This window comes from Coturnix japonica, chromosome 18, assembly GCF_054131305.1.
Source record: "Coturnix japonica strain WE chromosome 18, WE-NBRP24, whole genome shotgun sequence".
NCBI classification, from domain to species: Eukaryota; Metazoa; Chordata; class Aves; order Galliformes; family Phasianidae; genus Coturnix; species Coturnix japonica.
In genome coordinates, this window is record NC_140680.1 from 14,631,398 (window position 1) to 14,655,563 (window position 24,166).

At 52.4% G+C, this 24,166-nt stretch overlaps 2 protein-coding genes and 3 long non-coding RNA genes across 22 annotated transcripts in view; 2 read left to right on the top strand and 3 right to left on the bottom strand.

Annotated features, from left to right (window-relative positions):
* Nucleotides 1-262: 262 nt before the first annotated feature.
* On the bottom strand, nt 263-5,879 carry SRA1 (steroid receptor RNA activator 1). Of its 10 annotated transcripts, XR_014935694.1 has the most exons (15): nt 5,649-5,852; nt 4,442-4,632; nt 4,091-4,167; nt 3,845-3,905; nt 3,502-3,636; nt 3,099-3,329; nt 2,903-3,017; nt 2,732-2,825; nt 2,571-2,654; nt 2,132-2,499; nt 1,725-2,056; nt 1,208-1,333; nt 876-1,093; nt 662-770; nt 263-585 (listed from the first exon to the last, which is right to left on the bottom strand). XR_014935694.1 is itself a non-coding variant. In XM_085519369.1 (10 exons), the coding sequence occupies exons 1-10, from the start codon at nt 5,695-5,697 to the stop codon at nt 1,877-1,879; spliced, it is 1,662 nt and encodes a 553-aa protein (XP_085375495.1). In that variant the 5' UTR covers nt 5,698-5,849; the 3' UTR covers nt 1,824-1,876. The 10 variants fall into 10 exon arrangements, 3 of the variants coding, with proteins under 3 accessions (XP_015731677.2, XP_085375495.1, XP_085375496.1); XR_014935696.1 differs by having other exon boundaries at nt 2,732-3,017; nt 3,089-3,329; nt 5,649-5,879; XR_014935691.1 differs by having other exon boundaries at nt 1,184-1,333; nt 2,732-3,017; nt 3,089-3,329; nt 5,649-5,849.
* Nucleotides 5,880-6,284: 405 nt separating this feature from the next.
* On the bottom strand, nt 6,285-6,995 carry LOC146757962 (uncharacterized). Its single transcript, XR_014935707.1, has 2 exons — nt 6,876-6,995; nt 6,285-6,529 (listed from the first exon to the last, which is right to left on the bottom strand). It is a non-coding gene; the product is annotated as an uncharacterized LOC146757962 (long non-coding RNA).
* A 6,048-nt stretch (nt 6,996-13,043) lies between these two features.
* Nucleotides 13,044-24,166, top strand: part of LOC146757963 (uncharacterized) — a 12,368-nt gene continuing 1,245 nt past the window's right edge. Inside the window, exons 1-7 of one of the 6 annotated variants that reach the window (XM_085519402.1) lie at nt 17,761-17,908; nt 17,990-18,070; nt 18,269-19,308; nt 19,379-19,484; nt 20,786-20,887; nt 22,126-22,231; nt 23,115-24,166. The exon at nt 23,115-24,166 is cut by the window's right edge and continues 1,245 nt beyond it. In XM_085519402.1, coding sequence (XP_085375528.1) covers nt 19,233-19,308; nt 19,379-19,484; nt 20,786-20,887; nt 22,126-22,159 — 318 coding nt within the window. In that variant the 5' untranslated portion in view covers nt 17,761-17,908; nt 17,990-18,070; nt 18,269-19,232 and the 3' untranslated portion in view covers nt 22,160-22,231; nt 23,115-24,166. Of the gene's footprint in view, nt 13,106-17,627; nt 17,689-17,749; nt 17,909-17,989; nt 18,071-18,268; nt 19,485-20,785; nt 20,888-22,125; nt 22,232-23,114 lie in introns of those variants that run through there. The other 5 variants (XR_014935712.1, XM_085519403.1, XR_014935711.1 and 2 more) reach the window with 5 other exon arrangements.
* LOC146757964 (uncharacterized) lies at nt 13,345-17,603 on the bottom strand. Of its 4 annotated transcripts, XR_014935714.1 has the most exons (3): nt 17,589-17,603; nt 17,082-17,290; nt 13,345-15,766 (listed from the first exon to the last, which is right to left on the bottom strand). It is a non-coding gene; the product is annotated as an uncharacterized LOC146757964 (long non-coding RNA). The 4 variants fall into 4 exon arrangements; XR_014935716.1 differs by lacking the exon at nt 17,589-17,603 and having other exon boundaries at nt 13,345-15,501; nt 17,082-17,220; XR_014935715.1 differs by lacking the exon at nt 17,589-17,603 and having other exon boundaries at nt 13,345-15,637; nt 17,082-17,220.
* Nucleotides 15,432-17,594, top strand: LOC146757965 (uncharacterized). Its single transcript, XR_014935718.1, has 2 exons — nt 15,432-15,839; nt 17,102-17,594. It is a non-coding gene; the product is annotated as an uncharacterized LOC146757965 (long non-coding RNA).

Genomic DNA, 24,166 nt, shown 5'->3' on the forward strand with positions numbered 1-24,166 from the left:
TGTTTCTATGCCAGCTCTGAGGCTGCCTGGGGTGGTTCCCCCTCTCCCAATACTTCCTGCAGTTTACATGGCCTCTGGCTCTGCTGCTGCAAGGCTGGAGGGTGCCAGACTTCACCCAGCTCGTCACAGCCAGCTGCAGGGTGGCCTCAGTGCTACAGGGGTGGAACCGCTTCCGATGGTGGGTTTGCGCGGCCCACAACCCATAGCTGAGGCTGCTGTAGCCCTGCACAGCAGCTCTGTACCTGAAGAAAGAGGGCTGGGGACAGATTAGAACAGTTTATTGAGCATCAGGTAGTGAATCGCCACCAAGATGTTGCAGTGATTAAAATGCCCTTTTCTGGAAGGGAAGTGAAAGGCAGAAGCAACGTTCCCCCTCCTGCTGCCCGGCTCAATCCGCAGCTCCAGGCGGTTCAGGCACCTCCGGGCCGGGCCCAGCTGCGCTGCCGTCCTCGGCCGCGGGCAGGTTCCTGCACTCTGCGATCAGCCGCTTGACGCCCACCAGCCACATGCTCACCTCGTTCACGTGGTCCACCATCAGCGAGCGGTGGATCTCGTCGGCTGCGTCCCACCGGCGCCGCTCCAGCTCTGCGGCACAGATCAACCCGTCGGCGTCCGGCGGCCGCTCCGCTCTGGGCGCGCCCCCTTCCCCCCCCGTTCTCACCTCGCACCAGGAGGACCATCCTCCTCCTCACGGGGGCCGACAGCTTCCCCCCGGCCCACGCGTCCCCAAGCGCCGTCAGCCGCCGCGCGATGTCATCGCACACTTGTTTCTGAAAGCAGCGACACGCGCTGGGCGGGGCTGCACCGGCGAGCGGCCCCGGGGGAGGAAGGACGGCCCCGGGAACGGCCCCGGGCCGAGAGCGGCGGGGTCTCACCTGCACGGCGGGGCGGCACGCGGACAGCGCCTCCCGCAGCGGGGCCAGCACGGCCTCAGCGGGAGCCTCAGCGGGAGCCTCAGCGGGAGCCTCCCCGTCCGCGGCACCGCTCTCCTCGACGAGCGCTCGGCTCGGGGTGCCGCGGGCGCTCGGGACGGGGCCGGGAGGGCCCAACGGGGGCGGCCCCAGCGCCGCGGGGGGGCGGTCCGGAGAGGCACCTGCGGGGAACGGAGCGGCGCGGGGCGCTCAGGGCCGGGGCAGCTCGCGGGGCCGACGTCGCAGCCGCCGCCGCGCGGCACGGCCCCCACCCCGCCCGTGCGTGCGGCGCTGACCTGCGGGCGGGTCCGGCGGAGCGCCCGGCACCCGGCGACTGAGCGGGGTCCGCCCGGGACCCGCGCCCCGAGTTTGCAGCCCGTAGGAGAACTGCGGGGGGTCGTTCCAGCCGCGCCGCGTGTTCCCTGCGGGACGGAGCGGAGGTCGCGATGAGAGCCGGGGCGGCTACGCGGCACAGCACTGTACTGCACTGCACTGTATTGCACTGCACAGCACTGTACTGCACAGCACTGTACTGCACTGCACTGTACTGCACTGCACAGCACTGCACTGCACAGCACTGTACGGTACTGCACAGCACTGTACTGCACAGCACTGTACTGCACTGCACAGCACTGTACTGCACTGCGCTGTACTGCACTGCACAGCACTGTACTGCACTGCGCTGTACTGCACTGTACCGCACGGCACTGCACTGTACGGTACTGCACAGCACTGTATTGTACTGCACGGTACGGCCGCTCGGCACCCGCCGCCCCCGCCCCGGAAGCGCATCCCCCCGCTGTCGGCGCTCACCCGGCTTCACGTAGAGCTCCTCCATGGCGACACGTCACCGCACCGCGCCCCTTCCGCCCGGCGCCGCGGAACTGAGGGCGGAGCGAAGCGGAGGCGGAGCCGAGTGCGGAGCTTTATTGGCGGACGGGCCGGTCGAGCCCCGCAGCGCCCCGTCAGGGCAGGTGCAGCAGCGCGTGGCGCTGGCGGAACGTCTCCAGCAGCGACAGCACCCCGCGCTTCCTCGGACCGGCTCCCGCCGCGCCGCCGCCTCCTCCCGCCTTCGCTCCCCCGGCGGCCACGCGCTTCGCCTTCGGCCCCGGCGCGGCGGCCACGAGGCACTTCTGGTACTGAACCTGCGGGGACGCGGGCGGATGGCGGCGGGCGGCTCCGAACCCGCCTCCCCCGCCGCCCCGCGCCGCCCCGCTCACCATGCAGGCCGACTGCACCGCCTCCGAGATGGTGCCCGCGTCGGGCTCGCACCAGAACGCCGCGCACTGGAAGCGCCGCCCGGTGTCGGCGATCAGCGCGAAGGTGTGAGCGTCGCGGCCCACGCCGAGGAAGGTGACGTAGCGCACGTCGCACTGCCACACGTGCGCCTCGGCCTCGTCCTCGTCCTGCGGCCGCCGCTCCGGCCCCGCTCCGACCCCGCCGCGCCCCCCCCGGTTCCGCCCCGGCCCCACCTGCGCCCGCCGCACCCGCACGGCCGTGTCGGACACGCAGACGTGTGCGGGCGTCCAGCTGTGCCGCCCGGGACCCGCCAGCAGCTGCTCGATGGCGGCGTTCAGCACGTCCATCCCTGCGGGGAGAAGCGCGCGGTGCTTCCCCGGCGGCTGCGGGCCGGGCCGGGCCGGGGCGCGGAGACCTTACCCATGGCCCTGGGCACGGGCCGGCTGCCGATGTACAACGCCTCGTAGCGCCGGGGCGGCCTCCCTACGGCGTCCCGGGGATCCGCTGCCGGGACACGAGAGGTAAAGCGAGACCCCCCGCCCCAGCCAGGTCCCCGAACCCCCCCGGGGCGACCCCGGTACCTGTACGCAGGGGCCACGTGGCCGCGGAGATGGGCCGCAGAGCGGCGCCGCTCGGTGAAGGGTCGCTGCCGGCTGCCGCGCGCTCCGCCACGATCTGCCGGGGACGGCGATGCGGTTTGCGCGGGGCCCGCGCGGCCGGGGCCGCCCGACGAGCAGCTCCGCGGGGCGCACCTGGGAGCACATCCCGTGCAGCGCCTTGGCGATGCCCTTGGCGGGCACGTTGCAGCGGAAGACGTGGCACTTGAGCACGCAGGTGTCCTTGTCGCTCGCCACGAAGGCGAAGTCCCTGCGAGGCCGCGGAGGACTGAGCGCGGTCCCGGCAGAGGCGGCGCTACGCTGAGAGCCGCGCAGCTCTACCTGCCGTTACCTGTCCCTGTGCGCGGCGTGACGGCGGGGGGAAGAGCGGGGTGGTCAGTTCGTGCCCGGGCCCCTCGCGGTTCGCAGCCGTGGCCCCGCCCCGCGCCCGGCACCTGCCCTTGTTGCAGCCGACGCCCCAGACGCGGATGTTGAGGATGTGCTGGCAGTGGATGAGGCTGTGGTCCAGAGGGTCCACCAGGCTCATGGTGTCCTTCTTCAGGATCATCACCAGGTCCTGGCCCTGTGGGGAGCCGGGGGCACCCTTACCTGGTAGCGCCTCCACCGCACACGTCCCATGCGTGCAGGACTACTGCCCCATGCTCGGCCCAGAACTACAGCGAGGGTGGGGACAGCCCCGTCCCACAGCACTGCACTCCATGGAGTGTAGCAGTGGCACCTGCCGTGCAGCTCACCTCTCCCCTGCTGTCTGCAGAGCCTTGGCTGTTGGAGAGCTGCTGGATGCAGTTGTTGACAGCAATGCTGCTCTTGCCGGGTGCTAGGTCCTCCTCGGGGATCTCCACCCAGCCCAGAGAACGCACAGCAAAGCACTGAGCAGAGACATGTCAGGGCTCTTTGCCAGGCTGGCATAGCCCTATCCCATACCTCTCTCCGTGCCTGTGTGGCCAGCCCTGCTCCCACCCTGGTAACCGTCAGCTGCTGTTAACCCCCTCGAGTGCCATCCCTGGTTTGCCGGTACTTGGCAGTGCAGGGAACCTAAAGGCTGTGTGTGTGCTGGGAAGTGCCTTGATACAGTACCTTGGAGCTGGGCTCTGCGCCACACTGCTGGAAGTCATCTCCCTGCCATGTCAGCGAGGCCCTGTGGAGGGATAGGATGAGGTGGGGAGGGGAGGGGAAAGCTCCTGCTCAGCATTTCTGGCCTTGACTGCCCCGAGGAGCAGCAGAACACCCCCACAACACTGTCTGGGCAGCATCCCACCATGGTGCCAGACCAAGCTTCTGAGTTTTCCTAGCCACAAGCCAGCAGAACACAGGCAGCCTTACCTCCTGGTCAGCGAGGCCATGGGGCTGGGAACAGGCCTGGATTTTGATGTGTGCTTCACAACAGGGGCCTGGCAGTCCTGAGAGAGGAGGAGTTGTCAGGAGAGTATATGCTTGCAGAGGCACCTTAGGAGGCCTCCCTTCTAGGACAGCAACCATCAGACAGCCTGGCAGGATGGCTGGGGTGGGGCTACTGTGCGGTTTCCTAAAGTCCTTCAAGGGATTTAACCCTGGCCAGGAATGGGCTGTGTAGGACTTTCAGTTGACAGTGTCCTGCTACAGTAGGAGGCTGCATCTGCACCCTGGCTGCTGGGATCCAGCACCATCCTTTCCTTCCCTGCCCATGTCCCATACCGTTTCCTGGAGCATCTCCTCTCCATCAGCCTCCAGGCACCCTCCTGGACTGGTAGAACGAGTGGGGTGCTGCCACTGTGTTGTGCCCGTGGGCACGTGCCAGTAGTAGGTGCCCTGAGAGTCATGGATTTTTCTCCAGCCAGGAGGAAGGTCAGGGTCCGTGTCCAGGCTGTGGTCACTCCAGAGGTTGTCTGTGCAGAGACAAGGTGAGGCAAGGGGGAAAGCTATCACAGCTGCTCCCACCTGCAGGGAAAAGTAAGCAATAAGCTGGTGGGGAAAGGGTGGCACATTGGCCTCTGGGCTGTGACTCGGTGTCCCAGCACGGAGTGGGAGAGTGCTGAGCAGGATGGCTTGCAGAGATGCCAGAGCAGCTACAGCAGCAGCAGATCCCCACACCATGGTCAGCACAGTCAGTTGCCTCACTGGCAGCCAGAGAGGGGTGGGATAGCCCTGCTGGGGAGGCGCTGAGTTGGGGTGCCCAGGCATAGCCCAGGGACATCCCCATCATCACACAGCTCCTTGCTCTCTGCCAGCAGTGCAGGATGCCAGGACTCCCAGCATGGCCAGGGAAGGGTAGCAGCCCTTTCCCGAAAGCCTTGGAGAGATTGAGTGAACAAGCCCGAGATGCAGATAAGTAACAGGATCTGCTCCTTGGCCTGCGGCTAAAAATACAGAGGTCATCGTGCCCCCCGCACCGCTTGTCTCCCGGAGCGGAGCTGCTAGGAAGGGCGGGCGTCGTGCCATCAGCCAGTGACGGTGCTCTGGCTGCCATTGGCCAGACCGATTCTCCCGCTGGACCACGAACGCTCCCAGCGCGGGACCCTGTCCCCGTCTGCTGTCGGGGGTCCTCCGACACCCCCTGTCTGAACTCGGTTCGGCAGCACTCGGACGCGCCGTTCCTCCGCTCCCGCCTCGCCGGGGCCCAGCCCGTCTCTGAGGCCCCCACGGCGCGGCGGGGGGAGGGAGGCGGAGAGGGGGTCCCGCGGCTGCCAGCGCCGTTCGGAGCGCGAGGTGCTCCACCCGCCCTTGGCAGAGGGCGAACGGAGCTGCCGCTGCCCCGGGCCCCGCCCGCACAGGAGGAATCCTCCGGGCCGCGGTGCCCCCCCCCCCGCCCGGCACCAGCGCCGCGAGATCAGCACCACGGACAGCGGCCGCCGCAGCTCAGGCCCCGCGCGTGCCCCCCCCAACCCCGCCCCGCGCGGCTGACCGTCGCAGTTGACGAGGATGATGGCCAGCATGTAGTCCTTGCCCAGCATGGCCCCGGCTGGTGCCCCGGGCTGCCGAGCCCGTAGGTGCGACCCGAACGGCGGCTGCGATGGGGGCGGGGAGCGGGAACGCGGTCGGCCGCAGAGGGAGCCCGAGGGCAGGGAATGAGCGGCGGGGAGCGGGGCGGGCTCGGAACTCGTGCATGCGTATTGGAGTCCGAGAATAAGCGCATGAGTACAACAGTCCTAAAACTGGCGCATGCGTACTATCGACGTAAGACTGGCGCATGCGTGCTGGCGTCCTAAAACTGCCGCATGCGTACTGACGTCCTAAAACAAGCGCATGCGCACTGCCGTCATAAAACTGGCGCATATCTCCTATCATCACCGCCAACAGCACCCTATTGTCACCCCCCCCCAAAAAAAACCCGGATTTGGCCCCAAAATGGCGCTGCGTACCCTTATAGCCTCACTGTGGGGCTCTATGGGGCTCAGTGGGTCTCTATGGGGCGCCGGGTTCCCTCTGGCTCCTCCCCCATCTCCTCGTGACTCCCGTTGTAAATAAGCAACCGGTTCCGGTTCCAACCGGGACCCCCCTGTCATCAATTTATAAGCAATACGCCAATGAGTCAACGATATTCCAATCAGAAAATTTTATTAATTGTAGCGGGTAAAACAAAAAGGCAATTCAGCGCTGGACGACAGGGGGATTATCGTTCCTCCAACTGCCGCGCCGTCCCGTCCCTTGCAACTTCTTTTGTATTGTCCATCCCGAGCGTATTGTCCTTTAATTGGTCAGTTGTGATCGTGCGACTTGGTGTGTCGTTCCTTGGTTGGTCCTTCCGTGGAACTTTGTATCCATCGGGGCGCGCTTTGCCTGTAACTATGCAGAGTACACACTCTACCCATAAAATTAGAGTGTTCTGCAACCCTTGTGGCCTCCATATTCCACCATCATATCCCGGTCCTAATGAACAAGCACTCCACCACAATGCTACCACATCCCGGTCTTAATGAGCAAACATTTTATCACACCCCGAACCCCCCGAAGCCCCATGGCGGAAACACCGGAAACGGACAGCCGTAAACCGAGCTGCAACAACACAGCCGGAACCGGAAATAAGAAGGCGGTTTCAGTGATATCCCACAATCACCTCCGCCGGAAAAGACGCCATTGCTCGCGAACGAAATGGCGCCCATCAAATGAGGCGTTATATCCCGCAATGCACCTGGCCGGAAGTGAAGCGACTACACATGATCAAAATGGCGACTGCTACATGCCACGTTAAATCCCACAATGCAACATACCGGAAGTGACGAGATGCGCATGATCAAAATGGCGACAGCCAAATGCCACGTTATATCCCACAATGCAACATACCGGAAGTGACGCGATGCGCATGATCAAAATGGCGACAGCCAAATGCCACGTTATATCCCACAATGCAATATACCGGAAGCGACTCGATGCGCATGATCAAAATGGCGATTGCTAATTGCCACGTTATATCCCACAATGCAACATACCGGAAGTGACTCGATGCGCATGATCAAAATGGCGACAGCCAAATCCGACGTTATATCCCACAATGCACCATACCGGAAGCGACGCTACTGCGCATGACCGAAATGGCGACCTCCATATGCCTCGTTATGCCGCGTAATATCCCACAATGCATCGTACCGGAAGCGACGCTACTGCGCATGACCAAAATGGCGAACTCCAGATGCCTCGTTATGCCGCGTTATATCCCACAATTCACTATACCGGAAGCGACGCTTCTGCGCATGATCAAAATGGCGACTTCCGGATGACACGTTATGCCGCGTTATATCCCACAATGCACCATACCGGAAGCGACGCTACTGCGCATGACCAAAATGGCGACCTCCATATGCCTCGTTATGCCGCGTAATATCCCACAATGCATTATACCGGAAGCGACGCTACTGCGCATGACCAAAATGGCTGTCATCAATTTATAAGCAATACGCCAATGAGACAACGATATTCCAATCAGAAAATTTTATTAATTGTAACGTGTAAAACAAAAAGGCAATTCAGCGCTGGACGACAGGGGGATTATCGTTCCTCCAACTGCCGCGCGTTCCTGTTCCCTGCAACTTCTTTTGTATTCTCAGGTCCCGGGTGTGCTGGTATCCGACTGGTCGGCCGTGGTCGTTAGGCCAGTGTGTCATTAGTTGATTGGTCCTTCCTTGAGACTTGCCGAGACCTGCAGAATCCACCTGCAAATTCGCGCGCTTTGCAAACATTGTTGCCACATCCTGGTCTTAATGAGCAAACACTTTATCACAATGGCGACCTCCGGATGCCTCATTCTGCCGCTTTATATCCCACAATGCACCATACCGGAAGCGACGCTACTGCGCATGACTAAAATGGCGACCTCCGGGTGCCTCATTATGCCGCGTTATATCCCACAATGCATCATACCGGAAGCGACGCTACTGCGCATGACTAAAATGGCGATCTCCAGATGCCTCGTTATGCCCCGTTATATCCCACAATGCACCATACCGGAAGCGACGTTACTGCGCATGACCAAAATGGCGACCTCCGGATGCCTCGTTATGCCGCGTTATATCCCACAATGCACCATACCGGAAGCGACTCTACTGCGCATGACCAAAATGGCGACTTCCGGATGCCTCGTTATGCGGCGTTATATCCCACAATGCACCATACCGGAAGCGACGCTACTGCGCATGATCAACATGGCGACCGCCTATTGCCACGTTATGCCGCGTTATATCCAACAATCCACCATACCGGAAGCGACGCTACTGTGCATGACCAAAATGGCGACCTCCGGATGCCTCATTATGACGCTTTATATCCCATAATGCATCATACCGACAGCGACGCTACTGCGCATAACCAAAATGGCGACCTCCGGATGCCTCATTATGCCGCGTTATATCCCACAATGCACCATACCGGAAGCGACGCTACTGCGCATGACTAAAATGGCGATCTCCGGATGCCTCGTAATGCCGCGTTATATCCCACAATGCACCATACCGGAAGCGACGCTACTGCGCATGACCAAAATGGCGACCTCCGGATGCCTCATTATGCCGCGTTATATCCCACAATGCACCATACCGGAAGCGACGCTACTGCGCATGACCAAAATGGCGATCTCCTGATGCCTCGTTATGCCGCGTTATATCCCACAATGCACCATACCGGAAGCGACGCTACTGCGCATGACCAAAATGGCGACCTCCGCATGCCTCATTATGCCGCGTTATATCCCACAATGCACCATACCGGAAGCGACGCTACTGCGCATGACCAAAATGGCGACCTCCGGATGCCTCATTATGCCGCGTTATATCCCACAATGCACCATACCGGAAGCGACGCTACTGCGCATGACATAAATGGCGATCTCCAGATGCCTCGTTATGCCGCGTTATATCCCACAATGCACCATACCGGAAGCGACGCTACTGCGCATGACCGAAATGGCGACCTCCTTATGCCTCCTTATGCCGCGTTATATCCCACAATGCATTATACCGGAAGCGACGCTACTGCGCATGACCAAAATGGCTGTCATCAATTTATAAGCAATACGCCAATGAGACAACGATATTCCAATCAGAAAATTTTATTAATTGTAACGGGTAAAACAAAAAGGCAATTCAGCGCTGGACGACAGGGGGATTATCGTTCCTCCATCTGCCGCGCGTTCCTGTTCCTTGCAACTTCTTTTGTATTCTCAGGTCCCGGGTGTGCTGGTATCCGACTGGTCGGCCGTGGTCGTTAGGCCAGTGTGTCATTAGTTGATTGGTCCTTCCTTGAGACTTGCCGAGACCTGCAGAATCCACCTGCAAATTCGCGCGCTTTGCAAACATTGTTGCCACATCCTGGTCTTAATGAGCAAACACTTTATCACAATGGCGACCTCCGGATGCCTCATTCTGCCGCTTTATATCCCACAATGCACCATACCGGAAGCGACGCTACTGCGCATGACCAAAATGGCGACCTCCGGGTGCCTCATTATGCCGCGTTACATCCCACAATGCATCATACCGGAAGCGACGCTACTGCGCATGACTAAAATGGCGATCTCCAGATGCCTCGTTATGCCCCGTTATATCCCACAATGCACCATACCGGAAGCGACGTTACTGCGCATGACCAAAATGGCGACCTCCGGATGCCTCGTTATGCGGCGTTATATCCCACAATGCACCATACCGGAAGCGACGCTACTGCGCATGATCAACATGGCGACCGCCTATTGCCACGTTATGCCGCGTTATATCCCACAATCCACCATACCGGAAGCGACGCTACTGCGCATGACCAAAATGGCGACCTCCGGATGCCTCATTATGCCGCTTTATATCCCACAATATATCATACCGGAAGCGACGCTACTGCGCATAACCAAAATGGCGACCTCCGGATGCCTCATTATGCCGCGTTATATCCCACAATGCACCATACCGGAAGTGACGCTACTGCCCATGACTAAAATGGCGATCTCCGGATGCCTCGTAATGCCGAGTTATATCCCACAATGCACCATACCGGAAGCGACGCTACTGCGCATGACCAAAATGGCGACCTCCGGATGCCTCATTATGCCGCGTTATATCCCACAATGCACCATACCGGAAGCGACGCTACTGCGCATGACCAAAATGGCGATCTCCTGATGCCTCGTTATGCCGCGTTATATCCCACAATGCACCATACCGGAAGCGACGCTACTGCGCATGACCAAAATGGCGACCTCCGCATGCCTCATTATGCCGCGTTATATCCCACAATGCACCGTACCGGAAGCGACGCTACTGCGCATGACCAAAATGGCGACCTCCGGATGCCTCATTATGCCGCGTTATATCCCACAATGCACCATACCTGAAGCGACGCTACTGCGCATGACCAAAATGGCGATCTCCGGATGCCTCGTTATGCCGCGTTATATCCCACAATGCACCATACCGGAAGCGACGCTACTGCGCATGACCGAAATGGCGACCTCCACATGCCTCCTTATGCCGCGTTATATCCCACAATGCATTATACCGGAAGCGACGCTACTGCGCATGACCAAAATGGCTGTCATCAATTTATAAGCAATACGCCAATGAGACAACGATATTCCAATCAGAAAATTTTATTAATTGTAACGTGTAAAACAAAAAGGCAATTCAGCGCTGGACGACAGGGGGATTATCGTTCCTCCAACTGCCGCGCGTTCCTGTTCCCTGCAACTTCTTTTGTATTCTCAGGTCCCGGGTGTGCTGGTATCCGACTGGTCGGCCGTGGTCGTTAGGCCAGTGTGTCATTAGTTGATTGGTCCTTCCTTGAGACTTGCCGAGACCTGCAGAATCCACCTGCAAATTCGCGCGCTTTGCAAACATTGTTGCCACATCCTGGTCTTAATGAGCAAACACTTTATCACAATGGCGACCTCCGGATGCCTCATTCTGCCGCTTTATATCCCACAATGCACCATACCGGAAGCGACGCTACTGCGCATGACTAAAATGGCGACCTCCGGGTGCCTCATTATGCCGCGTTATATCCCACAATGCATCATACCGGAAGCGACGCTACTGCGCATGACTAAAATGGCGACCTCCGGGTGCCTCATTATGCCGCGTTATATCCCACAATGCATCATACCGGAAGCGACGCTACTGCGCATGACTAAAATGGCGATCTCCAGATGCCTCGTTATGCCCCGTTATATCCCACAATGCACCATACCGGAAGCGACGTTACTGCGCATGACCAAAATGGCGACCTCCGGATGCCTCGTTATGCCGCGTTATATCCCATAATGCACCATACCGGAAGCGACTCTACTGCGCATGACCAAAATGGCGACTTCCGGATGCCTCGTTATGCGGCGTTATATCCCACAATGCACCATACCGGAAGCGACGCTACTGCGCATGATCAACATGGCGACCGCCTATTGCCACGTTATGCCGCGTTATATCCAACAATCCACCATACCGGAAGCGACGCTACTGCGCATGACCAAAATGGCGACCTCCGCATGCCTCATTATGTCGCGTTATATCCCACAATGCAAACATTGTTGCCACATCCTGGTCTTAATGAGCAAACACTTTATCACAATGGCGACCTCCGGATGCCTCATTCTGCCGCTTTATATCCCACAATGCACCATACCGGAATCGACGCTACTGCGCATGACCAAAATGGCGACCTCCGGGTGCCTGATTATGCCGCGTTATATCCCACAATGCATCATACCGGAAGCGACGCTAAAGCGCATGACTAAAATGGCGACCTCCGGATGCCTCGTTATGCCGCGTTATATCCCACAATGCACCATACCGGAAGCGACGCTACTGCGCATGACCAAAATGGCGATCTCCAGGTGCCTCGTTATGCCGCGTTATGTCCCACAATGCACCATACCGGAAGCGACGCTACTGCGCATGACCAAAATGGCGACCTCCACATGCCTCATTATGCCGCGTTATATCCCACAATGCACCATACCGGAAGCGACGCTACTGCGCATGACCAAAATGGCTGTCATCAATTTATAAGCAATACGCCAATGAGACAACGATATTCCAATCAGAAAATTTTATTAATTGTAACGTGTAAAACAAAAAGGCAATTCAGCGCTGGACGACAGGGGGATTATCGTTCCTCCATCTGCCGCGCGTTCCTGTTCCTTGCAACTTCTTTTGTATTCTCAGGTCCCAGGTGTGCTGGTATCCGACTGGTCGGCCGTGGTCGTTAGGCCAGTGTGTCATTAGTTGATTGGTCCTTCCTTGAGACGTGCCGAGACCTGCAGAATCCACCTGCAAATTCGCGCGCTTTGCAAACATTGTTGCCACATCCTGGTCTTAATGAGCAAACACTTTATCACAATGGCGACCTCCGGATGCCTCATTATGCCGCTTTATATCCCACAATGCATCATACCGGAAGCGATGCTACTGCGCATGACCAAAATGGCGACCTCCGGATGCCTCGTTATGCCGCGTTATATCCCACAATGCACCGTACCGGAAGCGACGCTACTGCGCATGCTAAAAATGGTGACCTCCGGATGCCTCGTTATGCCACGTTATATCCCACAATTCATTATACCGGAAGTGACGCTTCTGCGCATGATCAAAATGGCGACCTCCAGATGCCTCGTTATGCCGCGTAATATCCCACAATGCCCCATACCGGAAGCGGCTCTACTGCGCATGATCAAAATGGCGACCTCCGGATGCCTCGTTATGCCGCGTTATATCCCACAATGCACCAAACCGGAAAAGACGCTACTGCGCATAACCAAAATGGCGACCTGTGCATGCCTCGTTTTGCCACATTATATCCCATAATGCAACATACCGGAAGCGACGCTACTGCGCATGATCGAAATGGCGACCTCCGGATGCCGCGTTATATCCCGCAATGCACCTTGCCGTAAGTGACGATGTTCCTCCCTATGAAAATGGAGTCCGCGACGTGCCGGTAAACTGTGGGGCTTTAAGGGGCACTGTGGGGCTCTATGGGGCTTCTATGGGGCTCTGTGGGGCTTCAGTGGGGCGCTATGTGTCTCTATGTTGCTGTGTGTGGCTGTGTGGGGCCACCGCTCTAACCTGTCCTTTCTTGGTTTTCTTCCGCTATACTGACTTGCGGAATCAAACTCTATAATCCAGAGATGGGTTATAAAGCAGGTATGTTTATTCCAGCGTTGCGCAGCGCCGGGTGCAAGGGGGATAGCTCCTCCAAACTTGCACACCGTAAAGAGAAAAGTGTGTTACAGATATAGGTTAAGCTAATACATAATCAATAGTCTCCTCCTCAGTTTGATTACATATTCATTACATTCCCTATGGCCCCGTTCCCCGCGACCCCATTCCCTCATTCCCCCTGACCCCATTCCCCGCGACCCTTGCCGATGTTTTGGGGTGAAATTCTTCTTCTGTTTTCTTCTTGGTGTTATCTGCTGTTATTGTTCTCCCATGTCGGCATCATCTTGCCCGGGGGGGGATCTAATCCTTCTTGTCAGAGGTCTCCGGACAGTTTCTTCTTATCTTTATTGCCCTCTTCTCTGGCTTTATTTTGACTAAGTGTCTGCAATTCCCCCTTTCCCTGCACTTTTAAATGTACAGTTACCCTTTGTCTTGGTTTCTGTGAAGTTCCCCTTTCCCTTTCTATAGCAAAGTGTTACCTTACCACCATTTTGAGGCTTTGCTCACTCTTCAATTCCCCCCTTTTCTTTAATCTAGCAGGCTTTTACCTGCTAGATTCTTAATGGGTCTCAAAATAGGTTCCGCTCTCTACCTTTTGTCTCAGCTCATGTCTCTTCCAAACCTCGTATTCCCTTCCAGTACCTTGGTACAGACACAAAAGACATCTTATAACAACACAAGTAAAACACACCAAGAGTAGCAAGGTGATGCAGGCTAAGAAAAGCTGTTTTAGTCATCCTAAATTTGGCAACTAGTAAGTTTATCCCATGATCCAGAGAAAACTATTCCCCAATCGGTGTTATCCCTGCCTACTCCATGTTGCAATGCATCTTTGGATAAACAGGATATCTCCTTTTGGATTGTCCATCAAGCATCTGCAGCAGCATCCTCAATTGTTTCTAAGGTTACAGAAATTTTCATACAGTGGTACCCCCCTTTTCTTGGGAGTTCTGTGAAATCAATTTGCCATTGTTGCCCTGGAAGGCCCTCTCCCATGAGGCCCACTTGTGCCCTGTTCCTGGTACTGGGACTGTACTTTGTAGTGTTGGTTTGCTCAATATATTCTCTTATCTTCCCTTATAACCAATTTCCATAAAATACTAAAGGGCATAATAATGTGTCCATTTGGGCATGCACCCATCTGTCAACTTGCTCTCTTCCTTTCTAAATTGTTAATTGGAGTCCTGTTCTCTTTAGAATATTTTACAGGTTTTGACTTGGCTTCAGAGATTTTAAGTTTACCGTCTGGAATTGAAGCCCTCTTCAACTGCCTGTTCTGCCACCTGATCTATCATCTTATTTTCTGTTTCCTGTACAGTGTTACATTTCTGATGTCTTTTACAACATATAATAACCATTGGTAGATTTAAATCAGGCTGTTTTCCTTGTGTGTGAGCAATCCTTGCTCTTTTCAGATGGTACTATGAGCGTGTGGCACATATTTAGCATCTGTCCATATGATTAAAGCTCTTGTCAAGGCAGTTATTTCAGTCTTCTGAGGGGAAGTCCCCACAGCTGGTGGTTGTGCTTCGGTTACCTGGTCAGTAGCAGTTACTGCATGTCCTGCCTTACAGTCTCCTTGTCTCATAAAACTGCAGCTTCTGGTAAACCAGGTGTCTTCTGCATCTTCTAAGGGTTTGTCCTTCAGGTTCGACTGACTGGCTGGAATGTGCAGCTTCAGTTGATTTAAAGCAGTCATGTAATACTGGTTCTCCGGGTGTCCCGCTAAGGAAAGATACTGGGTTGACAATATTAGTCACAATTATTTCTACATCACCCTGCTCTACCAGGATGGCCTGGTATTTCAGGAATCTTTGGGGTGAGAACCAATGAACCAATGTCCCCCCTTTTGCCTCCAATACAGTAAACACTGTATGAGATATTAAAACTGGTATCCTTTGGCCCAGTGTAGATTTATGGGCTTCTTGAATATTGAGCACTAGTGCAGCCACTGCCCTCAGGCACCCTGGCCATCCCTTACTCACTTCAAGCTGTTTGAGGTTTACCATCAGTCCGTAGCTGTGTATCCATGGTCAGCACCCTCCTGTCATTCCTGGGAACGTATGGAGTTCCTTGGCAGTTTGCAGCTCATTGGCTTAGCAGATGGCTTCTTTCTTGGCAGTCCTTAAGGTTCAAAGTCCAGCTGTAATTTCTGAGTTATTTGTGCTTTCTGTAAACCAAGAAACTCATCAAACTCTCAGTCTATTCTACACAGTCCTTTTGTCGCTGTGGCATCCACATGCTCCAGTAAAGTTCCACCCTAGGATGGAGGATCCCAGGTCTCAGGCTCACAAGTTGACCGGTTCTCAAAAATCATTAAGCTGTTCTCACAACCCTGGGTAACACTGTCCAGGTTAACTGAGTCTCTTCTCCCTTTATTAGGGCTTTCCTATTCAAAGGCAAATAACCTTAGGCTTCCTTTAGCCAAACCAGGCAGAAGAGACATCCCTCAAATCCAGAAGGTAAACTCCACCTAGTCATTCCTTAACTTGGTTGATAAAGTGCATGGATTTTCCATTACTGAGTGTATCCATTCAACAATTCCATTACTTGTCCTCATGTCTTCTACCAAACTATCGAAAATTTAGCAAATTGGCAAAACTGGAGTTTTGTACTTGGATTCCCATTCAATTAGTAATTCAAACTCAAAAAATTATGGTTTTCTTTCGCTCTAAATATGCTATCCTTTGTTTTTCTCTGCTCTAACCCTGCTTTTCTTGCTTTACTTCTGCTCTAACCCTGCATTTCTTGTTAGGAAAAAAGCGTAGCACAACCAAGTATTAATGAGTTAGAGCGGAGTAAAATCATGAAAAGGTGGTTAGAGCAGAAGAAAACCAAGAAAAGCAGGGTTTGAACTGGTGAAAAACAAGAAAAGCAGGGTTAGAGTGGAAGAAAACCGAGAAAAGACGAGTTAGAGCGGACAAAAACCAGGGAAAGCAGGGTATAGCTTTCCAAGTAATGACAGGTTAGAGCGGAGTAAAATCAATAAAAGATTGTTAGAGCAGAAGAAAACCAAGAAAAGCAGGGATAGAGAGGGAATAGACCAAGAAAAGACGGGTATAGCGGAAGAAAACCACAAAAAGCAGTGTTAGAGCGGAAGAAAATCAAGAAAAGCAGTTTTAGAGCAGATGAAAACCAAGAATAGCAGGGTTAGAGCTGAAGACAACCAAGAAAAGCAATGTTACAGCGAATGAAAACCAAGAAAATCAGGGTTAGATCGGAAGAAAACCAAGAAAAGCAGGGTTAGAGCAGAAGAAAAAGAAGAAAAGTAGGGTTAGAGCGGAAAAAAAACAAAAACAAGAGAGGTTAGAGCAGAAGAAAACCAAGAAAAGCAGTTTTAGGGGGGAAGAAAACCAAGAAAAGCAGGGTTAGAGCAATTCCCCTCTCTATGCTCCTCCTTAACATAAACTATAAATCTGTAAGTACCCTTTGCCTTAGTGAGGCCCCCTTTCCCTTTATGTAGCTAAGTGTTCCCTTTTCATCTACTATGGGGTCCTTTTTCACTATTCAGTCTGTCATCTACTGATCGTCACCTTCCAACATGGTTCCTTGTGTAACTCCATTGATACCTCCACATCTACATACAGCTTCATTGTCAAACATCAGCTCATTGTCCCCCCTCCATTGGCAGCTCAACATCCCCCCCCAAACATTTCTGCCCCCCATCAGCTCAGCATTATTCCAGTATCAGAGCCAGAACTCACCTCCTGTAGTGCTCTTCTAGGCCGAGCAATGTGATGGTGGAGAAGCCAAGTCCTGGAGCTCCATCCAGCAGCTCTTGGTCCAAGGCAGCAACAGAGCAGAAGAGCTTCTTCATGTGGGTAGATGTGACCTCAGCGAGGAGCTCCAGCAAATACCTGCTGCCCCACGGTGCCAGCCCTTATATGAGCACCAGGAGGGGGCGGAGCCAGCCCTGCAGCCAATCAGGTGCATTGCCTGCACTTGGGCTGTACTGCTGTGTCCCCGCCCCATCATGGCTTCCAACCATGACTAAGCATTTCTATTATATCACCCTGATTATATAATAATTATCATCGTCCCCATGACCCCCCATCGTTCCAATGTCTCCCCAGCATCTACCCTAGAGCGGTGCCCACAGTGTCACCCCATTGCAAGAGTGAGATCTGCACCCCCGTGTCCATATACTGTGCTGTTGTTTCTCCTCTATCCACAACCCTCCCCTATAAGAACAAATAAATATAATTACTCACCTGTTATTGCTTTGTTTTTGTCTTTGTTCCTGATTGCAGCTGTTATGTAACATCCTGATTGGGCACCTGCTGAGGAGAGGGGCCAACCCCATGGGCACAGGTGGGGGCCGTTGAGGGGTGGATTGTGATTGGTTGGAGCCTGGCTCCTCCCCTCCTTGATTGGTATTTAAGGGCTTGGAAGGGCAGGGGGCAGCATCAGTTCCAGCTCGGTGCTCCTATGGGAGCATTGAGGGAGAGGATTCTCCTTCCTGCTGCTTTTGAGCTCTGGATGCCGTATGGGATGAGACTCTGCTTGGAGACCCTTTCCTTTGGGGTCAATGGTGAGTCTTTGGCTTTGCAATGGGGTAAGGAATTTCTTCTTTATTACTGGGCTGATGTCTTCTCCTTTTGATTGCTCCTAGCAGCACTTATGGATGGGTATGAGAAGGAGCTGTATCTAGAGCCTCCTTCCTTTGGATGGAGGGCTCAGCCTTCACAATGGGGTGAGCGATCCCTTCTTTATTGCAGGGTTTGGGGGTGGAATGGGTCACTTTGGGGTGCTCCATCCCTAGAGGTGTTTGAGGCTGTGGGACCTTGGTGTGGTGGTTGGTGACTGTCCCCATAGCAGGAGGGTTGAATGGAGATGGTCATTCTTGTTCTCAGTGCTGATCATCATTTGATTCTATGCTCATATATTGCAGAGTATCAGCCCCAGTGCTGGCTCCTATGGGACATTGTTCATCACTATCTCCATCTGGATTTGGAGCCATTGGCTGCTGCTCTCTGGACTCGGTTCTACAGCCAGTTCTTCAACCATCTCATCATCTTCCCATCCAGTTGGTGTCTTCATCACTTGGACATGAGGACGGTGTGGGGTCCTGCATCAGAGGCCTTGTTGAAGTCTAAGTAGATGATATCAGCAGCTCTTCCTTCGTCTGCTGATGTATCAGTGCCATCATAGAAGTCTATGAGGTCGGTCAAAGAGCATTTGCCCTTGGTGAGGCCGTGCTGGTTCTCCATCATCACCTCCTGCCTTCCATGAGCCCTGGGTCCTTTTATGAGGATCTCCATCTTCACCTCCTGCCTTCCGTGAGCCCTGGGTCCTTCTATGAGGATCTCCATCTTCACCTCCTGCCTTCCATGAGCCCTGTGTCCTTCTATGAGGATCTTCATCATCACCTCCTGCCTTCCATGAGCCCTGGGTCCTTCTATGAGGATCTCCATCATCACCTCCTGCCTTCCATGAGCCCTGGGTCCTTCTATGAGGATCTCCATCATCACCTCCTGCCTTCCATGAGCCCTGGGTCCTTCTATGAGGATCTCCATCATCACCTCCTGCCTTCCATGAGCCCTGGGTCCTTCTATGAGGATCTCCATCATCACCTCCTGCCTTCCGTGAGCCCTGGGTCCTTCTATGAGGATCTGTTTTGTGGTCATTCCCAGCACAGCAGTGGGACCGACGGCTCAGCTGTTCCTGGGCTCATCCCTTCTACCTTCCTACAAAGGAGCGCCATGTTGGCTGTGTTTCTGCTCACCGGACTGCACCCCATTGTCACCACTTCTCAGTCTGCGATGCATCTCATCTGGACTCATAGACTGTTTGATTTCAGGACCTTGGTTGGTCTTGCACTGGGTTGTTGACCTTATAAGGTCCAATGGGGTCTTATGTGGGGCCCAATTGGTTCCAATGGGGTCTCATGGGGCCCTATTGGTTCCAACATCCCTCCCTACCAAACCCAAGGTGAGTGCTGTGTCTATGAGCTGCCCTGCAGATGTGGGCAGTGCCTTCATTGTTGTGTTGTGTCCTACAGGTTCCAGCAGAGCACAGAGATGTGCGGCTCCTGATGAGAGCAGCGAGGAACAGAAACCTGCATTGCCTGGACCCAGCTTTGCTGATGGTAACTCTCAGCCCAGCAGGTAAGGGCAGCACATAGCAATTGGTTTTTACCTGTTTCATACTGAGATTGAAGGTAATGTTCCATTATTATAATGATAATATCTGCTCTCATCCTTCTCCATTCTCTTTTCCTCTGTTCTCTGCTGTTTCTCCAGCATTTCCTGCAGTGTTTCCTTTGTTCTCATTTTTCTTTTCTGTTCATTCTATGGGCCTTGTTGTTCATTTTGGTGCTTCATTCCCTTCAGCCTTTCATTCCATGTTGGAGTTCCAAGCAGTTTCCTCTGCTGTTTTGCCCTCCATCTTGATCATCTTTGCAATGTTCTATTGAGCCTTGCCCCCCATCTTGATGTTTCTTGTAGTGCCCTTTTGGGCCTAGCCATCCATCTTGGTGTTTGCTGCAGTTTTCTCTTCAGCTTTGCCCTCCATCTTGATGTTCCTTGCAGTGTTCTTTTGGGCCTTGTCCTCATCTTGATGTTCTGCGTGATGTTCTCTTGGCCCTTGCCCTCCATCTTGATGTTTCAGCAGTGCTGTTTTGGGCCTCGCCCTCTGTTTTGCAGTTCCATGCAGTGTTCTTTTAGGCCTTGCCCTAAACCTTGATGTTGTATGTGCCCTTTTGGGCCTTGTTCTCCATCTTGATGATCCTTTAATGCCCTTTTGGGCCTTGTTCTCCATCTTGATGATCCTTTAATGCCCTTTTGGGCCTTGTTCTCCATCTTGCTGTTCCTTTAATGCCCTTTTGGGCCTTGTTCTCCATCTTGCTGTTCCTTTAATGCCCTTTTGGGCCTTGCTCTCCATCTTGCTGTTCCCTGCCATGTTCTCTTGGGCCATGCCCTCCTTTTTGTTGTTCCTGCAGTGTTCTTTTGCTGTTTCCATTTGGCCTCCTACTCCGCCTTCCCTTTGCCCTCTGTTCTTGGTGTTTCATACCACTCTCCTTGCTGTTGCTTTCCCTTGTGCTTTCCCTTGGCTGTTCTCTTGCTGTTGCCCTTGCCTTACTGTTGGTGTTTGCTTTGCTTTCCTTTTGTTGGGGCTTTCTGTGCTTGTTCTGCTGCCTTTGGCTCTATGGGGTTTGCTGGGAGGCAGCATTCATGGTAATCTTGACCTTAAGGGAACTTTATGGGATAATTGCAGGAACTTTATGGCCTTAATGGGAAATTTAGTGATAATTGCAGTTTTCTGTAGAGTATCTGTAAATCTAACCCTTTGTTTTTAAGTAACCTTCATTCTAATCATAGTGCAAAATACCATTTTAAAGTAATTGCACCTTTAACCTTAGAAATAGCATTACTTCTATTTCTAATAGTATTTATTCTATCCCTAATAGCATGGATTCTATCCTACTGATGAGAGCAGCAAGGAACAGAAACCTGCATTGCCTGGAATGCTCCAGAACCAGCTTTATTGATGGTAACTCTCAGCCCAGCAGGTAAGGGCAGCACACACAATTGCTTTTTACCTGTTCCATTCTGAAATTGAAGGTAACGTTCCATTATTAGAATGATAATATCTGCTCTCATCCTTCTGCATTCTCTTTTCCTCTGTTCTCTGCTGTTTCTCCAGCATTTCCTGCAGTGTTTCCTTTGTTCTCACTTTATGTTCTGTTCATTCTATGGGCCTTGTTGTTCATTTTGGTGCTTCATTCCCTTCAGCCTTTCATTCCATGTTGGAGTTCCAAGCAGTTTCCTCTGCTGTTTTGCCCTCCATCTTGATCATCTTTGCAATGTTCTATTGAGCCTTGTCCCCCATCCTGATGTTTCTTGTAGTGCCCTTTTGGGCCTTGCCATCCATCTTGGTGTTTGCTGCAGTTTTCTCTTCAGCTTTGCCCTCCATCTTGATGTTCCTTGCAGTGTTCTTTTTGGGCCTCGTCCTCATCTTGATGTTCTGCGTGATGTTCTCTTGGCCCTTGTCCTCCATCTTGATGTTTCAGCAGTGCTGTTTTGGGCCTTGCCCTCTGTTTTGCAGTTCCATGCAGTGTTCTTTTAGGCCTTGCCCTACATCTTGATGTTGTATGTGCCCTTTTGGGCCTTGCTCTCCATTTTGATGTTCCCTGCAGTGTTCTTTATGGCCTTGCTCTATTTTGCAGTTCCATGCAGCATTCTTTTGGGCCTTGCCCTCTGTTTCATTGTTCCCTTTGTTGTTCTCTTGGCTCCCCACGCTGTTTTCCCTTTGGCCTTTGTTCTTGGTGTTCCCTATAATGGTCTGTTTGCTGTTGCTTTTGCTTTGGCTTTCCTTATTGCTTTTGTCCTTGTCTTACCCTTGGCTGCTTGCTTTGCTTTTCTGTTGCAGTGTCTTTCTGTGGTTGTTCTGCTTGTCTTTGGGATTTGTGTTAATGTTTTGTTTGTGTTAATCTTGATCTGCTCCCCCGGCTTAATGCGGGTTGTAGTGATAAAGTCTGTAACCTGTATTTGTTAATGGAACTGATATTTACCTAATATTTACCCAATACTAAAGGTGTATGTTATGATAAATGCAGTCATAAAAGTGATGCTCAGTGATTTATGTGAAAGTTACTTTAATTATGATCGTAGTGTGGGATACAATTGTTAAACTTACTGCAAATTTAGACTTAAAAGTAGCATTAATTATATCCATAATAGCATTAATTATATTCCTAATAACATTAATTGTATCCCAGTGCCTTCATTGTCGTGTTGTGTCCAACAGGTTCCAGCAGAGCACAGAGATGTGCGGCTCCTGATGAGAGCAGTGAGGAACAGAAACCTGCATTGCCTGGACCCAGCTTTGCTGATGGTAACTCTCAGCCCAGCAGGTAAGGGCAGCACACAGCAATTGGTTTTTACTTGTTATGTATTGAGATGCGAGGTTAGTGTTTCTGAGCTCATTTTGCACTGCAGGGTGTCCTATGGGCTGTCTGTTTTTGTCTTTGTGTTTGCTTTGTCTTGCTGTGTTGTCTTTGTGTTTTCTCTTTGCTGTTGCTCAGCTGTTTCTTGCAGTGTTTTCCTTGCCCTCCATTTTGACATTCTTTGAGGCATTCTTTTGGGCCTTGCCCACCATTTTGGCATTCCTTGCGTCGTTCTCTTCGGCTTTGCCCTCCATTTTGGTGTATCTTGCATCATTCTTTTGGGCTTTGCCGTCCATTTAGGCATCCATTGCATCATTCTTTTGGGCTTTGCTGTCCATTTAGGCATCCATTGCATCATTCTTTTGGGCTTTGCCGTCCATTTAGGCATCCATTGCATCATTCTTTTGGACTTTGCTGTCCATTTAGGCTTCCATTGCATCATTCTTTTGGGCTTTCAGTCCATTTTGCCATTCCTTTTCTTGTTCTCTTGGGCTTTGCCCTCCTTTTCAGTGTTCCCTGCATCCTTTTGTAGGGCCTTGCCCAATATTTTGATATTCTCTTGGGTGCTTTCTTCCATTTTGCAGTTTCCTGCATCATTTTGTTGTGCCTTTATGTCCCTATTCCTGTTCTCTGCAGTGTTTTGTGTTGTATTATGTTCTGTTTTGATGTTTTTTGTGCTGCTCTTTTGGGCCTTGCTGTTCATTTTGGCATTCTCTGTGTTCTTCTTTTGCACTTTTTGCTCCATTTTGGTGTTTTTTGTAGCAGATTATTGGGCCTTGCCCACTATTTTACATTTTCATGTCCCACTTGTTTCAGCCCATTGATCTAACTATCTCTTTTTCTTCCTTAGGGCCCTTATATTCCCTGGCTGATGGATGTTCCTCTTTGATGCAGCGCTCCATGCTGCCATGCAGGCGTTCAATAAAGCTTTGGGGGGCTGACGATCCATCACAACAGCAAATCAGCTTCATGTTAGTCAATTAACCTCCATTTAATTGGAATTAGCTTTTGAGTTAAGTTCTGTTAACCCATTTGGTTTAAGGTTTGCGTTCAGTTAACCTTACCCAAATTGGTTTTAGATTTGACATCATACTTAAACAAATTGGTTTTAGCTTAGTAATGTATTAACTTCACCCACATTGGGTTTTGTTTTGTAATCATGTAACTGCAACTAAATTGGTTTTTGATATGTTGTTAATTAATCTTAATCAAATTGATTATAGCTTTTCAATTAATTCTTTTAACAAAATTGGCTTTAACTTTCAATCAGTCATTGTTAATCAAATTGGCTTTAGTTTTGCCATTTTATTTTTAATTAAATTGGCTTTAGTTTTCTAATTTTTAAATGTTACTTAAATTGGTTGTAGATTTACAACCATTTAAGTTTAATCTAATTGGCTGTAGCTTTGCAATCTATATCTACCTTAATTGAATTGGCTTTAGCTTTGCAATCATTTAATCTTAAACTAATTGGCTTTAGCTTTGCAATCATTAAATATTAAACTAATTGGCTTTAACTTTGCTATTATTAACCTTAACCAAATTGGTTTAAGGTTTGATTTCAATTAATATCAGCCAAATTGGCTTTATTTATCCTTGCTTACGGGGCTGGGCTAGCCCATTTTTTTTCTATCCGGGCTAACCCAGCCCCGTAACCTACATTTAAGGCCTGAGGGAGCCGAGTTGCTTCCCGGCCACTCTTTGACTTGTGCCCATTTGCGGCCACTCTTTGACTTGTGCCTATTTGCAGCCACTCTTTGACTTGTGCCCATTTGCGGCCATTATAAGATTTACGCTGATTTCAGTGTGTGCAATTATTGTTTGTCAACCAAATTGGCTTTTGTTCTGGAGTCAATTAATTTCAACCCAAATTGGCTTCAGCTTTGCATTCAATTATTGTCA

Coding starts and splice junctions, on each gene's coding strand:
- SRA1 (XM_085519369.1), bottom strand. CDS start 5,697: ATGCTGGGCAAGGACTACATGCTGGCCATCATCCTCGTCAACTGCGAC. Junction 4,633..5,648: donor CATCCTCGTCAACTGCGACG/GTCAGCCGCGCG, acceptor GTCTCTGCACAG/ACAACCTCTGGAGTGACCAC. Junction 2,057..2,131: donor CGGTGCAGTCGGCCTGCATG/GTGAGCGGGGCG, acceptor GCGTCCCCGCAG/GTTCAGTACCAGAAGTGCCT.